General features: G+C 39.8%; 2 protein-coding genes across 4 annotated transcripts; both read right to left on the reverse strand.

The window, feature by feature from the left end:
• Nucleotides 1-3098: 3098 nt before the first annotated feature.
• RB195_005483 (uncharacterized protein) lies at nucleotides 3099-9110 on the reverse strand (the record flags this gene model as incomplete). Of its 2 annotated transcripts, XM_064178011.1 has the most annotated exons (12): nucleotides 3099-3179; nucleotides 3307-3488; nucleotides 5204-5344; nucleotides 5442-5571; nucleotides 5679-5789; nucleotides 5895-6054; nucleotides 6123-6199; nucleotides 6474-6608; nucleotides 7399-7561; nucleotides 7734-7755; nucleotides 8905-9040; nucleotides 9096-9110. In XM_064178011.1, the coding sequence occupies 12 exons, from the start codon at nucleotides 9108-9110 to the stop codon at nucleotides 3099-3101; spliced, it is 1353 nt and encodes a 450-aa protein (XP_064035102.1). The 2 variants fall into 2 exon arrangements, with proteins under 2 accessions (XP_064035102.1, XP_013292319.2); XM_013436865.2 differs by lacking the exons at nucleotides 7734-7755; nucleotides 8905-9040; nucleotides 9096-9110 and having other exon boundaries at nucleotides 7399-7560.
• A 229-nt stretch (nucleotides 9111-9339) lies between these two features.
• RB195_005484 (uncharacterized protein) lies at nucleotides 9340-14284 on the reverse strand (the record flags this gene model as incomplete). Of its 2 annotated transcripts, none has more annotated exons than XM_064178013.1 (13): nucleotides 9340-9429; nucleotides 11214-11304; nucleotides 11445-11586; nucleotides 12180-12279; nucleotides 12346-12418; nucleotides 12521-12573; nucleotides 12640-12744; nucleotides 12864-12932; nucleotides 13035-13137; nucleotides 13699-13783; nucleotides 13879-13930; nucleotides 14017-14114; nucleotides 14191-14284. In XM_064178013.1, 13 exons carry the CDS (start codon nucleotides 14282-14284, stop codon nucleotides 9340-9342), a joined length of 1155 nt encoding a protein of 384 aa, XP_064035103.1. The 2 variants fall into 2 exon arrangements, with proteins under 2 accessions (XP_064035103.1, XP_013292320.2); XM_013436866.2 differs by having other exon boundaries at nucleotides 11187-11304.
• Nucleotides 14285-17454: the final 3170 nt, after the last annotated feature.

The following is a 17454-nucleotide window of genomic DNA, read 5'->3' on the forward strand; positions in this document are numbered from 1 at the left end:
CCACGCTGAAAATGCAGACACTATAAGTATCAGTAAACAAAAAGGAAAAATAAGAATTTACATTTGGTTTTGCAGCAGCAACACAGCTTTGAACACTTCTTTCTTGTTTACACTGTCATAGCGGGAAAACAACAATTTCAAAAGTGCAGACGTCTTTTTCAGGGAGCTTCGTACAATGTAGCGTATTTTACCGGGATGGACGAGGTGCAATAATTCACCTTATTTTTCTTTGGGTTTACCGCAGTACATCAGCTCGTTGTACGTTTGGATTTACAGTAAACTGAACGACTATATAAATGCACCACGGGAACTTCGTAAAGGGCTAACATGACTAACATGAATGATGGCAATTAGTAACGTCGTATGCGCTAATACGCCGATTCCCAGAAAGGGGGTGATTAAGGTGCTTGCATGACGTGGAGCCCACGTAGGCGCGTGTTGGAAAAAACTGACGGACACAACGTTCGGGACCCTCTACTGCTGATAGATGGTTTTCCAAAAAGTCCCAAGTTCGATCTTCTTTGAATTTTGGCATTGTAGAGTCGAATCGTGCACCACTTTGTTTGAGCAGAACCAAGGTTGTTATTCGTCTTTATTCTGGCTTTCGGCGTCATCGCCTTCTTCAGAGCCTGGCAAATCAAAGACACATGTAATCTATCCCCTAAAATGATTCGTCATTCCACAAAATATGACTTAGCAAAAAAATTGTCCAAAGACAACGTCGAAGAAGCAGACCACAACAGTGGTCACCTTGATAGCCCCACCGGTTGAGTCGCGCCAATAATCATGCTATATAATAACGCGCTTAATCCGAATGTACGTGTATATGTGTATGTGTATGTGTATGCGTATGCGTATGTGTATGTATGTATGCATATATGCATGTATGTGTATGTGTTTGTTAGTGTGACACGAAAATGCCTCATAATGATGCAAAAATCTTCGCCGGTGAGGTGCCGAACCATTGCCATGCACCTGATAGGCGAGCACTATACCTTTTCACCATTATCCAAAAACTTTATAATTCTGACAGTGTGGGCTTTGATAAGGCAAGTTAGTTTCTCTCATAAGTTAGTGAGGGTAAATAAGCTTTTATGTATATTGCACATGAATGTTCTTCCTTACGATTGGTGGTTGGACTTTTGACTGTTATGCAGAACGCTCTTAATATTTTCCGCGCCAGAACGTCGGATTTCCGTGCCAAGATCGTGACTGTTATGTCGAAGTGGGTATTTTCATGACGTTTTCTTGGATGAGCACCTAAAAGGGTCGCCGATTTTGACTTTACGAGCCCATCTAGGTGCTCCTTGATCCGAGTACATAGTGCTCCTCTTGTACTCAGCCCCACAAAGCCTTTTTGGTTTTTCTAAGGGACTTCTCAGTCCTAGGACCAAGAAAATGAAGCAATAATTAAATGTAATATACAACATAATTAAATATATACAGTAGAGTACTTGATGCTTGACGCTTTAAGGCCCTTCCAGATTTGCGACTGTTCATAATGTCCCAAACCAAGCAACAATTCAAACAGCGGTATTAAAATGAGAGCCTGTCGACTCGTGAGCGTCGTAATGCCCTACAGATGATAATAAGAGTTTATAAGCTTAGTTTATTGAAATGCGTGAAGATTTGACAGAGATGTGAAAAAAGAAGAAAAAAGATGTGAAAAATGTTCGCCAAAATCCACCAAACGCAGAGTGCTAACCAAAGTTGACTTGAATCCATCGCGAATCCTCCACTTCCTCAATCTCAACACAACCCAGTTAGGATGATCCTGCAATATTTCGAGCACCAACATAGATCTTCACTCTTTCGACCAACGACCGAACAAGGATTGCCCAGCACATAAAGGAATCCGACGTGGTAGGAGTTCCCTGGGAGAAAGTAAAGGTGGGGTTGCAGATTGCCGGAATCGAGGTGTTTCCGCCCACCTCTCCCTAAACGTCGTAAAAAAAAAACGGCGTTTATTCCTACGAGATACGTTAGAATCTCCCACACGTTGCTGTTCTCCCAGCTGCCTATTAGTGGTCTTACTTGAATAGCCAGGTGAAAAGACATCACTGATCTTCACCGACCGCACTTTGATGCGGCGCGTGCAACCGAAGTCGTCGTAAGAAACGGCGACTCCCACTCCGTTTTTTTTTACCACAATTAGGAAGAGATGAGTGGAACCACCCCGGATTTCGCAATCTTAAACCCCATCTCTACCTTTTCCCGCGGATTCAGTCACCACGTCAGATTCGCGGTATGCTGCCTCTAAAGTGACAGCTATCTACAACCCACATTTGTGTTTTGACCGATCTCAGCTCTAGTGACCACGCGCAGTGAAGGTGCCTTAGTAAGCCTAATTGCACTCAAACGACTGAGTTGTAGCAAGCGCGTCGCGGTCATCCGGTGCAACACAGTTGTCAGCACGTGCGCAGCTTCGTTCACGTACCAGTCACTACCGCAACAAAAGGAGCTCATGAGGGCTGACAGAGTGAATTCCTTCAGACGTGAGACAGGTGAACCATTATTTGAAGGAACAAAATACAAGCAAAATACACGGGATTATATTTTATAACTCGATCAATCATCTCGTGAACATTTAGTTGTACTTGAAAAGAGAAGAGCACAAGCTTTGATCAGACACAATAAAATAACTCACTTTTTTGGAGAGCCAACACGAACAGAACATAAACTCTGTAACAACAGAAACATCTACTGACTCTATTCACTAACCTAACTCAGCTCAGTTTTGTAGGAATTTCGGTCAATCTTGATAACAAACGAGATTCGTCAACAACCAAACAATTAAAACATTAACTAAATCAAAATGAATTAACTGTTACGAAAACATCCTTTTAAAAAGTTAATGCAAAAATATACGTAACTCATAGATGAGTTGAGCAACCAAGAGGCAGCGCCTTAAAATGCGATAATGGAGATGGCATTACAAAGGGCTAACTGCACTCTTCTAGAACAACTAAAATCAATTTCAACCACATTTCGAAAGAATCAGCAGGGCAGCTATATCTAGGTAGAGGGTTTTAAAGTGAATAAATACAATCTAACTAAAATCTAGTAGATGCGACCAACTAATCTGCGAATACATTCTGCTATGATTGCCTATCTAGTTGTGAAAGTGCAAAATCCACAAGAACATCAGCAGCGCCATCATTATTCGGTAATGTCGAAGCCTATAAAAATAAGAAGTACACTCAAAGACTTAATTTAAAAAAAAGGATTTTACCAATATCGAAGTCAGTGATATTCGAGAATTAAGGCAATGAATATCAATGAGGGTGATAGCAATGCAAAACTCACTAATCTGGCTGCGTTCTGCGAATGTTGACGTGCAAGTTGCCGCGTCCTTTCAATACCATCTGAGTTCAGAACAATATCTCTTGCACGATCGACATCACCACATTCGGCAAACTTCCGAGCCATCAAAATGTTCAGCTCAGGATATTGCTGAGCTGCGAGTATTACGGGACCAGTAGAAAGACCTATGAATTTTAATATTCACTTAATTCTAATATTATATTGATATTGATGTGTATACTTCTTTCGTTGTGTCCCGCAATAATACTGGTGAAAAATCTTTCTTCTCCTTCCTCGCTTGAAACCCTCAGAAAAGGTCTGTGTGTCAAGTGGGTAGCACTGAAAATGCTCTTGAGCGGGAAACACAGCCATGTTAGGATACCCGCAACTGAACTTTTTCTACTGGCCTGACCTGCGTTTCGCCCCTGGATACCTTTACAGGTCCCCTATCTCTAGACACAAGCTGAACGCCGATCTAATCGATAGGCGACAGCGCTGACAGTCTTTTCGAAACTTTCATTGCTTTTTTTATAGCTTTTGCTTCTAGTCATCGTGCGTGAATAGCATCACTCCATAGTCCTACCGAAGTCCGTTTTCGTTAATGTATCTCTTTATTTTGTTGTAAGAAAGGTTCTTCTAGGAATTTAATTATAGTTCATAGTGGATCACGTAGAAATTGCCTTCTTACGTCGTGTACTACAAACTTGTTAAAAAATGATTGCGTAAGAGTTTCCTTCATTTCGATGAATAATTGAGGTCAGTTTTTTTTTCAGTTGTAACCCAACTAAAGAATTAAATCAAGCATCGAATCAATTAGGTAACAATCACAAAAAAGGCTTTAGCGAACAGACTGAAAAAAGAGTACAATACTTGTGAAATCGTTCCTGCATGGTGAATAGCAGAGAAATGAAATTGCTCAAAAACAAACTCTTGAAGTTGGCGCACTAACAGCAAATCCAAGGAGTATGCTGATGAAAATGAATTTCGCCATAACCACATTAATGAAGCAACTCTGGTCATGTATAAAAGCACGAAGAAGAATGAAAACCTATCAAAAATGAGTCTATCGGAGCCATCACCTCATCGGGCGGCGTGTGCAGAAGCACTATCTCAGTGCTGTTCACCTCAACTGAGGATATCACGCGTCAGCCCGGTAGAATAATCATCATAGGCAGCATTTGTCAGTCACTTTCGATATCAGGTATGGCAGCATCAGTCTTGCCACACATGTTCGGTGCACGATGTGTGCGAACACAAAAGGTTCCTTCCTCCCACTGAAGCACTGAAATACTGTTGAACTGTCCCAGCATCAGCGTTCCTATCTACCAATCTTCCAAGTGTTTCCGCAGTCAGCCCCTGAGAACTCGTATTTTATGATTGTGCCAACATTGCACAACTTATCCATTTGAGAAGTCTAGTGCATCGGAGACGAACTGGTTAGAACAACAAATGAAGGCGACCTGCCGAAAAAGAAAATAGAAATAAAAACAAATAGAAGAGAAGAACAATTACTCAATATCTCAACATGGAGAAATTGAGTAATTGCCTTTACTTTCAATTTCGGGTTCGAATGGTCGCACTGTATGCAGTGTTGTTTGATAAAGAATATTAATTCTTTGCGAAAATCGACCGACCATATATAGCATTTGTTTTTTTTTTTTTTTTGGGGGGGGGGGGGGGGGAGAATTTTTGCTATGATGGGGAATCTGTGTTCTTCGAACCCCCATTGATTCCAGAATAAAAAAGCGGCAACATTTATGAGACGGTTGTAAATGAGTCAGAGCCACCAATGGATGCTTTTATGATTACTTCCTATTCAGGACCATTTATAAGATAAGGATATCGGTATTCCTGACAGAGTACCATTCGTTAACAATTCCAGCTTATAAATAGAAAATACCTAGTTTCAGATCGGCAGCGACTGGCTTCCCTACTACATCAGATGAAGCCACGAAGTCTAGCAAGTCATCTACCAACTGGAAAGCTATCCCTAGATTGCGTCCATACTCAGAAGCTCGCCATTGCAATTCAGAATTGGCCTCTATATTAGAAAAAAAAACATGAGAAAATAGAGTACAAGCAAACGTGACTTTAGAAAAAAAAAACCCCAATCGTTCATTAGGAAGGAAATTGCTAACCTGCAAGAAGAGCTACACTCTTGCAGCTATTTGCAAAAAGACTAGCAGTCTTCTTGAAAGTTTTTTGCATGTATTGTTCCATCCTGTTCTCTGCTACTTCTGTTTTTGCTGTCATTTGCATGAACTCACCCTGGAAAGGAAATTCAATCACTTGAAAAGTTTAAATATTCTGCATCTTTTTGCTATAGACAAAACCAGCGGAAATAAGCATAAAAGCAATGAAATATGGACTATTACCATCACTAAATCCTCAATAATCGACGCCATGACTGAAATAACGTTCGGTCGACCTATTGAACACAATATTTGAGTTGCTCGTGCAAGTATAAAATCACCAACAAGAACTGCCTAGAAATCTAATACATATAACATTAAACAGTTAATTTTTGTTGGAAAATGTAGTACGTGGACACAGTTCGCAAAAAGCAGAAATACTTTGCTGTCAACCCTTACCATTTTGTTACCCCATATCGCATTGACTGAGGCGTTACCACGTCTAGTATCCGCACCATCAATTACATCGTCATGCACAAGACTTGCAGTATGAATCATTTCACTGATCATACCAATTTTATATTGGTTAAGGGATACTTCTTCAGTGCCACACTCTAACCTGAAGCTATCCATTTAAAAAAAAGTTCAGGAGAAGATGGAAACGGAAAAGCGAAGCTTAGACCTTACCTAACACCTTTCGGAGCGCTAATATTACATGCATTTGCCATCAACAAAGCAACAGTCGGTCGAAACATCTTACCACCCTGAAAGAAGCTATTTTCAAGAACAAGCGCAGAAATTCCGACCAAAAGATGGATAGATAATAAAAAATAGAAAAATATACATCTGATGTAAGTAGAAGTGAGAATAAAGTGAAAATATATTATTAAAATTGTAATGAAATCGAGCAAAACGAAAAGATCTCGACAAACATGGTTCTCAACGCTTGAACTGTTAATGTGCAAGAGGAAAACAAAGATATGCCCTAGTAACAAAAACGGAGGGCCCAGATAAAACTGCAGTATATTCTGAACAAACCTGTTCAAAATAGTACTTGGCCATTTTTTCCAAATTACTGGTAAAGTCTCTACTTGTTGTTGGTATTGTATTCGTAGGAGTGTAACTTGCTGTCGGCTGTGGAACGTCAGAAATGAACTGACTAGCTATCTCAACCTGAATAGAAAAACCATCAAAAATACCACCGAAACATGAAATCTACAAACATGAAAGTAGATCAAGCAAATGCTCAGGTCAGTGAAAAAATCGCCATGACTCTAAGCTAACGCAAACAATATTAATTCATAATTAGTCAGTATTTTCTAAAATTACGGAGTTCAAGAGTCATTTTCAGATATAAATAAGAACATGTATTATTCGAAGAATCGATGAACGAAACTCTAGCATTTCCTACGAATATTCATAACATTATGACACTTTCTTCCCGAATCATTTCTAATGCAACAATGTTCTATGGTTGGGCTATGGTTCATAATATAAAGTCACTGCTTGCAACTTGATTTCACTCCATTACTTCTGATTTCAAGTGTGATCGATGCGATGATCACGAATAGAAAAATGAGAATAAGTCCTTAGTCTATTCTCAACAAACACAGTCAGAGGGTTTCCCAATAAAATTATGTTTAAAGAGGTAGAACGAATATAGCCACTTTCATTGCAGCACACCAAACAATAGGTATTCTGGTTACATACATACAGATAAGTAGTAAAATGTTTTTTTGGGGAAGAGGGGGCACTCAGTGGCGGCCTTATTTCACGAAGTAAGTAATTAAATCAATCTGGGTCCTAAGGTTTAAGCATTAGTCTTAGTTGATCTATTACATGTAAGCTAAAGTTGCTAAGAAAAAAAAAAAAACGGAAGTCAGAGAGTCTGGAAATAATTGCACTACTGAGTACCCCCTTCCCACCAACTACATTTTGTCCCAGATGAGGATGTGAAACGAACCTGCATATCTTTTAACTTCTCTGTTACGAAGGCAGGTATTGTGGGCTTGCGCAACTGAGCAGCGGAAGTTGCTACACAGTAATTTCGTCGAAATAACGGTGACACACTCTGAGTTTGATGCCTTGCAAGTCTGTACGCCGACCGTGTCGACGCACTAGACATCCTAGAATGCGAAGATAAATCAGGTATGTAAACTAAATTAGCAGGCACTCTCAGAAAAAAAAACCTGATAGACTACGTGTATGAAGCTATATTAAAAGAAAATTACGACACTTCTTATTATTTTCAAGGAAAACAGAAGACTCTTTAGGGGAAATCGTAGGCAAAATTCATACTTTTTTGCCTCCGTAACGCTGTCTAAGCAGAAATCTTATCTTTTCACTGTTCCTTAGTTTTCGTCGCAGTACATGCTGAAGAAGCTAGCAGAGATTCGACTATTTTCTATAGGAAAACGATAGGAGTGACTGTAAATAAAAACGCTACGAAATCAAAATGAACTTCAGGTATTAGAACGTTTATGGTCTCTAGATTAAATGACATAGAGTCCGCTGATGTGATAAGAAAACACAAAAAGAAGAAGAGGAGTAAATTGTGCATTTTACAACTGCATACGATCAATGAAGTGATGTTGAGTTCTGATGTTTGTGTTGGAGTGCGACTACTATTTCTTTACTAGAATCATAAATAACAACGCTGGTACAACGTATTCAAATTCTTATGCATCATAAACGACATTAACCATGACTAAAGAAACTTTAGGGAGACAAATGGAAGTACCAATAAACCGAATTAACTTCGAATTAAATTACTTTCGGGACAGTCATATGCACGTGATAGTACCGTGCAAAAACGAAAAGCAAAGTTGTCTTGAAACTTTTAACGCTATAAAATAAGAGGAAGTTCAGAATGACGATTGTTCCTGCGGACTAACCCTAAAAGCTAAAATGTGTAGTGAATTGAGAAGTAAACTCTATAACTAAATTTCATTGACAGCAGAGAACACTGACTAAAACGTGCCTTTCCAAACAATAATTGAAATGCTCCAATCTACTCTACAACAGCATGCTGTCATGAAATGCTATCTGTTTTGCCCTATTACCAGCAACAATCCACTATAATTAAATTTGTACCAAAAACAAAAGTAAAACTTCATTAGATGCAAAGACCCTTAACACTGCTATCTTTCTGACTTTTAAATTGCCCAACATTGAAAGAAAGCTACAATTACCATCTCAATCCATGCCAACACATTAATCGTAACGAATCTTATAACACAACTCGTAGATTTCCCCACAAAAGCGATAATATTGGACAAACCACTTTGTCAAGAATTAGCACAAATTTATTCTAGCAGCTGAAAAGAATTATATTCCATCAAATCTTTGTAATTCAAAATAATAAACATGTGGATGCATCACAGCTATGGAAACGCTGGTGGCGGACTTCAGAGCCCACTCGGCAATGGATACAACATAGATTTGAAAGTTCAGAGAAAGTAAAGCAAACCACATGGAACGGAACAGCAAAGAGGAGAAATCGCCAAAGAAACCACAAATCCAATCACTGATAGTATTACCCAAAATATACCAAAACCAATCGACTGCATAGAACATTTTGAATAATTAAAGTCTTTCATAAACGCCTGAAATACAACAGAAACGTGACTAGTCTCCAATTAAAAGTCGCAGTGTACCCACTACCACTTGTGCCATGACAGCAACGCAGTGGAAGCGGAGTTGCGAGTTTAGAAGGTAACCACACCATACCACGAAAAATCACTTAATAGACATTTGAGGCATTCGTTGAGTAATTGATATCTGAGAGTTATTCTACAAAAACGTGATACTTACAGGTTCATTTAGTGGAGCAGACAACCTCTATAACTAAGCCACAACACCATGCACTGAAACAATGAAGCACTAAGGAACGAAATTCGACAATCTACAGTTCATCCTTGTCTAAGAGGGTGTATCGGTTATGCGATGGTTTGAGTTTCTCGAAGACCGATGGTGGTGGGTCAGTTTCCACATTCTGAAAAGAAAATTATTGGCATTAGTTAAGAACACGTGAGACAACACTGCAATTGAACAGAACGTTTCTTAAGATCAAAAATCGCATGCACACAGAAGAGACACCCAACCTTAACACGGACTGAAGCCTTAACTCGAAACCCGAGACATTTCCCTCGAATATTTCATGCAAGTTTATCACTATAATATTAGAATTAATGCTAGGATACTTCGTTTCTGTTAGACTTGCTTCATGGCAGAGAATTTCAAGAAGCCCTACGAAAATAATACGTCAGAAACAACGAACGGCACTTTTTCCAAAGAAAAAAATCAAAAAATAAAGCATTAAAACCTATAAACAGGATAAAAGTGACCAAAAAGTGCACCCATTAGTAGCTCCATGCACCTGATTACGACACGTGGAAATTAAAGGATAAATTATACAGTTTCTGGCGTTAATCAATCCGCTTAGGATGTGACCCCATGTTCACATCAATTCAGAATTGCTTGAGGTTCACGAACGAGTAACTGGTCATACAATGAGTTGCGGTGGCTAGCCGATGTGTCAAGTCAGTGTTTCTATCCTCCCGGACAAGTCTGGTATCAATTTATCGACCCCGGAGGGATGAAGGGCTTGGTAAACACTAGGGTGGATTCGAACCTTCGATCGATCGTGCAGGAAGCGGAACCTCTAACCGCTACAACACACCCGTCCTATGTCGAAATCATCAAAGCTAAACACTGATTAAGAATCACAGCCGAGACCCCCAGACTTTTTATTTTGAAGGCAGCATACCAAAAATGTGACGTGGTGAGGAATCCAGGAGAAAAGGTAGAGATGGGCTTGTAGATTGCGGGGCGGTTCCGTTCATCCCTTCCAGTTGTCGTAAAAAATGGCGTAGGAACGGCATTAATTTCTGCGAGGTAGGTTAGAGCACTTCTCTATGTACATGTTCCCATCGCTTCAGCAACCTATTGATTGGGTTCGCTTGAATAGTCATGTGAGAAGACATCAATAATCTTCGACCGCCCACACTCGTATGCGTGGTGTGCACAAGAGTGGCGCGTTGCAACTGAAATCGTCGTAAAAAAAAAGACGTCTTCTATACCTTTTTGTCCCCTTAAAGAAGAGCTATGCGTCCCAAAATTTCTCATCTCAGGAACATCGAAGCGAAGACATCAAACGTAGCTTGAAATGAAAATGTGGATAGAAAATAACATTGCCATCCATGCAGGAAATTTGAACACCAAAGTTTTCCACCAAAAGGTTCACCATAAGCAATTATGTTGGCTGCGGTCTATGCAAAGAAGTGTGGAAGTTATGGTTCTTATTAATGAAATATTACAAGAACCACCGCAAAATGCGAAATTGTTGAGTAGATTTTGACTAATAAGGACAGCTGAGTGAATTTGAAATCACTATTTTGATCGCAAGACGGAGTACTACTTTCTTTAGATACTAAGCTAACGATAGCGATAACGATTTGAAGATAATGTATCTAACAAGAGCGTCATCAAAAATTCCAAAACAAAGGAATTTTCACCAGTCATCTGGTAAGATACGGACATTTAAAGCAGTGAACCACGACAAAAGTGAAGTTAGCTATGAAGACGACACGACAATCCTGGTGATCTCGAAAACACTTCAGCCTAGCTTCAACCCTCGTGTCCAGCTAATCGAAGTGAATATGTAAATAGTGCAAGTCAGTTGTTTTGTGACAAACATGCATGAATATCGATTTTCAAGCAACTCATAACAAATAAGATGGGGTATCTGACTGGTGATGCATCCATTGGTTCAGTGACCTGTACGACAGGATCCGGTCCATGATGGAATTCGCGATGTAGCTTCCCACTGTGCAGATCCAGAACAAATTGCCTTAGTTTCCCTGGAGTACTGAAAAAGAAAGTGTTGTGATGGATAAGGTACAAAATTTGTAATAGAGGGAAAAAGAATGAAATAGCACGGAGATGCTTGGAAATCGCGGAAAGTTCAATAAAGACCGAAACATCTCATAAGGATGAAAAAAAACCTACTGTAAGTCGTTCGTATTCGGGAACAGATACATGTGTCGGAAGGAATCGATTGCAATTACTGGCAAATCGCTTTCCCTTTTGCCAAGGTGATGCAGTGGATGAGCGAACTTCTTGCCATCAGCTACGAGGCAATTAATCGCAGCTAAAAGAAAATTACAGTCGGTTCCTTTTGAACCTCAAGAATCACGAGTTTGAGAACAAGAAAAAGAATGGCGAATAAAATGAATAATTAGGAATTAGGACAATATCGCAAAATCTCAAGAACATTAGAAGTTTAAAGGCAGCATACACGAATATGAGGTGGTGTGGATTTCAGGTGGAGTATCCGTACATGGGGTCGTAGATTATGGGGACGAGGTAGTTCCGCTCATCTCTCTCTGCATCACTGCAAACAGCCACCTCCAGAATGCTGTTTTGCACGACGCCATCTATTGCAACGCTCCACTTGCGCCGCCTCCGAACTGCGATTCGTCAAAAATCAATTCGGGCTACCCCTACAGGCAGTAAGGGACGCTACACGTGCAAGGGTGGCGCGCTGCAATAGAAGGCATCTACAAAACAGCATTCAGGGACCGGCTGCTTGTAGTGATTCAGAGAGGGAAGAACGGAATCACCCCGGTCTCCATAATCTACGACTCCGTATACTGACACTCCACGTGAATTCCGTACCACCCCAGATTCGTGGTTTGCTGCCTTTAATGCGCAAAAAATCCAAGCATCGATGATCGTTCGCACCTTTTTGGTCTGGAATCTCCCTAATCACTGCTTCTGTGAAAACCTTTTCGCTTTCCTTATCATCGGGATGTCGGAACAAGATTAAGAATGGAATACCCTCCTGAAACAATGTGATATACGTCATCAACCAAATGACAAGTAAAAGATAACAAAAAAGGAAATGGACTTCTGTCAATTCCTCCGCGTTTTCGAAGGTGATTTCTCTTACAAGTGGTATGCATTTATCAGTCAACCACTGCCTAAAAATGCCTTTGAAAGGTCGCATGAAGACAGAAATATTTACTGGTCGAAGGCGAAGAAACTCACTAGATAGAAGAAAAAGAAAATGGAAGTTGACTCACTTCAATGTATTGAAATCTTGCATGTTGCCGGTAAAAGGCATTTCTCCTTGGCCCTGTAAAAGAGGTTGTTAAGCGGTTAAGAGAGGTATTTAGTTAGTCGAAAGTAAAAGTGTATTTACATTTGGGGGTTTATACAATACTGAAGGACCCTGTGCAGTTTGCGCAGCGAAAGCAGATCCACTACCAACATAAAACGAGCAATCCTCCCGCAGGATTGATGCTACCTGAAATTCAGGACAGTTTCTGGAAAATGAAGATTATTTCCAAAATTTGCATTTTTCCCAAAATATTCTGACCCCAAGAAAGAAAGATTTCAGGCGACAGTATCTTGAAATTTGTTTACCTTTTTGAGCGCATCGTATTCAGGACCACTCAACTGTGGAAAGTACGCAATTATGTTGCGTTTCTCAGCCTAAACAAAGAACAATGAACTTTTGGAAATAATCAAAATTTAAAATGGACGACTATACAAGAAAGAAGATGATTAATCTCGAAATAAAGTGAATATACTAACGTCCAGTTTCTGAGCAAGTTCTTCAGCACTATGAATCTCCGTCACGCTTGAATCCAATTGTTTTTGAACAAAGGCGGACAACGCTTCAACTGAGCGTTGACTTCTGGAAAAGGCGTGTAAGTGGAGAGGAATACAGAATAGAATATAAACTGAAATATAAAATAGGACTAAAATACTCCAATATTTTCGAATTTTTCTGTATATTACATTTACAAGCAATGAACAAATGCGGAAATAATCGCAATGGTCAAGTCATAAGTTTGAGATATCATTTTAACCAACAGAAATAATACTATGATATATAATGCGAGATAAGCTGACATAAGCTCTGAAGTTTTAGTTCGGTAAAAAAAAATAGGGGCCTAGACATTTCTCAAGAAAAAAAGAGGCTCCAAATAAAGAGAGCAGCGGTTGCCGCTAGCAATTTTTAATAATCGCTTTACCACAAATGAAACCTTCTACAGACTAGAAAATAGTAGGATGATCATGTATCCTCATCACTGATAAATCCAAAACACCTTTATTCGAATATGCAGGAAACTTCACAGTCTACAATAATTCAATACTGAAAATAAGGATGAGGACTTGTCACAAGAACAGTAAAAGGCCAACTATTACGGCAGACCAGTTTCGTAAAAAAAACAAAGTATCGAGAAGTCATTACCTGTACTCTTTGCGCACAATTTCTCCATTACGGAACAGTTTTAACGTGGGATACTTGTTCACTTGGAAGCGAGTAGCAAGATCAGCTAAATAGAAACAAAAGAAACTATTCAATCATTTGAATCAATAGCAGATTCAAATCACACCGCATCAAAGATTCAAGAAAAGTTAAAACAAAAACCTTGTCGATCAGCATCCACAGCTCCCCACACAACCTTTCCTTGTGGAAGGTTCTGAATTTCACACCAGTCATATGAATGCAACCAGAAGAGGTCGGTGAAAAAAGTTAAGAAGAAAAAGGAAATCCTAGAAAACAAACCTGAAACTTCTCACTAGCTTGAGCAAAAATAGGTTTAAGCATCTGGGAAAATCTACACCAGTCAGCATAGAAATTTACGAAAACAACGTCGTTCGACTCTACAACAGATAGTTTTCACCATGTTTAGAGGATGAAATTATTTAATCATAAGAAAAGATAATGGAGAAAACTTGCGTGTTATGGTGTCAAAATTTGAGGAATCGAGTTGAATGACATTGCTGAGGACAGAATGAAGCGTCACGAATCCAAGCAGTGTCCGAAGAATCATCGCTTGTTACCTCAAGTGTTCTAAAACAAAAATGAACGAGCCATATATAGCAGTCGCATAGTTATGCAATAAACACGGATAAATTGAACATAAGAAGATTTGCGAAGAAACATGGTATCATCCATTCGTGTCAAGATCAAAGCTATTATGAAATCTATGAGAAATCTATGACACGATCATTTATTAAGAATATTCCAACTTCTACGGAAATACGGTAGTCTGCTACACCACCGAATCAAAGGGATGATCTATATTCCAAAAAAGAAATGCAATTATCATATATAAGACTGATGATTTTTTCATAAGAACTCTCCCAGAACAAGACCAAGTGTTCTTACGAGATATCAACAATTATATAGCATATCAATTGGACTAATCTGGTTGAGGAGTTATTTGCGAATCGGCTGAGAAAGAACTGCTACGGGAAGAGAAATCAAACAATTTCACAAAAATGAGTGAAACAGCAATGCTTCCCATCTGATTCACATAATACCCATTATAGAACTCGAGTACGCAGGTAAGGTAGAAGACCCGAAATTTCACACAAAAAAGTGGGGACATAGCAAGAGAGAACAGTTTCGTCTATGCAGGTATCTGAGTTTTGCTCTCTTCCATGTCGAAACATCGGTGATATTTCGTAGCAAATACAAAACTCGTCCATTCTGAGTCTATGAAAAGTTACTGAATGCAATGAGATTACATATGCTTAGAAGCAGTTGAGCACGTCTGTGAAATATACACGTCAGCCACGAAGAAATTTATGCTAATCAGAAGTCCAATAATTCTGCATCAAGATGCTGGAACATTTTCACACGAAAATACGTGAGAATTTTCAAACGATAGGTCGGAACCAGGTTATTTTTCCACAAGAAAAAAAAAACAAAACAAAAAAGATAGAACTCTTTTCTCGTTCTTTCTAAAAAGTTATATAGAGGTGGGAGCTGTACGTACCGTATGGTATTTGCGACTATGGTAAATCCTGCAAAGTCATTTGCACGACGAGAGATGCAGACATTAATATTAAGATTTAGTCTCGTTGATTTCTTTCTGCTTTGAAGGAAATTCAGATTCTAAGTTTATGGAGAAAAGAGCGATCGCGAAGCATGTAAGGTATGGAAAGAAGTAGTATAAAAAGACTAAGCATCACACAAAACACCAACATTTGAATGCGGCTGGACAATCCACAATAGAGCGATTGGAAATAAAAGGATCGAAAAAGGGCACGAGATGAAAAATTCTGGTGCGAAGAAATAGGAAGAGTTGCAAGTGGGCTTGCCACTTTTCCTATTTTTCGCATGTGCACATGAAGGCTTTAGATCAGCCAGATCTCTACGTATGATAAGCAGAGAGCAGATTCGGGCCTAACAGGTGAAATAATAGAAGCGCGTACCCTGCTGAACATAGCAAGCAATCGATAGCGTATCATCGAGAACCGCAAAGGCTGACGTGGACAGTCCGACTTAGAAACGTAAACGAATCCCATGTAAATTTTAAAGAATTATGCGAATACAAAGGATGGTGGAAATGTGGAACGAGAATGTTTTGATTCTGAGGAACCTAGCAGATCGAAAAGAAAAAACATCACCAAATGCGTTAAAGTTGGATGGATTTTGGATTACGTGCATGAACAACGCCAACAATACGCTACTGAAAGCGAAATCGTCACCATGGGTACATGTTGCGACGATAGAAGCCCGGATCCAACTTTCACTCTCCGATCCGGCTGCGAATCTGCATTTACATCCATCACACAAATTACACGCAAGTTTTCAGTGGTTTCATCGCCGATTCAGGTGTCAGATGACGATTTATCTCCAGTGGACTTAGACATCTACACAAAAAATCATGTCAGATAGTTGCGTAGAAGCACGTTCATTATTCTCGCAAGGAATCACGGCCTGATGCTGGTTATGGTGTCGTCGATGTGCCGGGCTCATAAGAAGCGTCAACACAGCGGAATTCCTGCTCGTTTAGAGCGCCACATCAGACGATATGCCAAGTGTAACAGCACCGATTTCTCTTACGTGTTCAATAACTGTGATGACTCATTGTTGTTCGTAAAATTACTCCATGAATGAATATAGGTCTGCCTGTAGCCCTTTTAAGCCTAATTCAGCGAGAATTGTCAAGGTATGCCTGGCTGTTATCGATCGGCAGAGTATTTTTGCTGTAATGTACCATCGTTATGAGTCTCACCGAGAAACTAACAATTTACTGATCCATATATGTTCTTCTGGAACTCAACTTCTTTCTTTTTCGCCACTCGTCAGACTATGATAGATTCATTGTGTAGTGGTTATTTCTGCACCGTGCTACTAATTGGCACATTATTAAATTCGCTGGAACGCTCCTTTGTTCTTCTCACCTCAAGCTTCCCGAAATAAATATATGATGACTCAATTCCTTTTCTGTACTCTCTGTATGCAATTGCTGATTGCAAAATTTATAGCACTTAGAATGGGCTTCAACAGGATGCACGTCACTTACCAAATTGACCTTTTTGACCTTTTCATCCTAAGAATTGTATTCTGACACTTTTTACGAATGATCCATTGACTACAACACTTGAGAACTACCACTCTTTAGCAAACTGCACCATAGCACACACCACAGCAAACTGCAAGTGTGCAAGTTATCAAAGGTCGTCGATCCTGAACGCAACGCAACAACGCACTGCATCGGGCGTAGCTGCATTTAAAGTAGGGTCGAAATGACAATGACAAGCACGTATGCAATTGCGTACGCGGCTTCTCTCGAGGCGCTTTAGTGGAGCTTAGCGAACAGGAGTGTGGTGAAACCCTTGCTGGCACCACCCGTCCCTACAGTTCGCGACGGTCCCAAGTTCTGCCTCCACCGCGCCGTCTCGAGCACGTGCGCAAATGCACCGCAAGTACACTGGTGATTCATATCGTTTTGGCCAGACTATAATTTCACAGAGTTTAATGTTGGAACCGACTAGAAAAGCTCACTCGAATTAAGCTTGCGAACATGCTTAGATTTATCTTGGAAATTTATGGTTTTGCAATTAGTTTTGCAATTGCAATGCAAATTTAGGTATAGTCAGATCAAAACCACCTAAACCCTGGTGCAGCTGCGCAAGGCTGCTTGGAGACTGCATAAGATAGAGTTCACAGCGGTGGAGCCGTATGTGAAATCTGTGGGCAGTCTAA

Source organism: Necator americanus, chromosome I, assembly GCF_031761385.1.
Source record: "Necator americanus strain Aroian chromosome I, whole genome shotgun sequence".
NCBI classification, from domain to species: domain Eukaryota; kingdom Metazoa; phylum Nematoda; class Chromadorea; order Rhabditida; family Ancylostomatidae; genus Necator; species Necator americanus.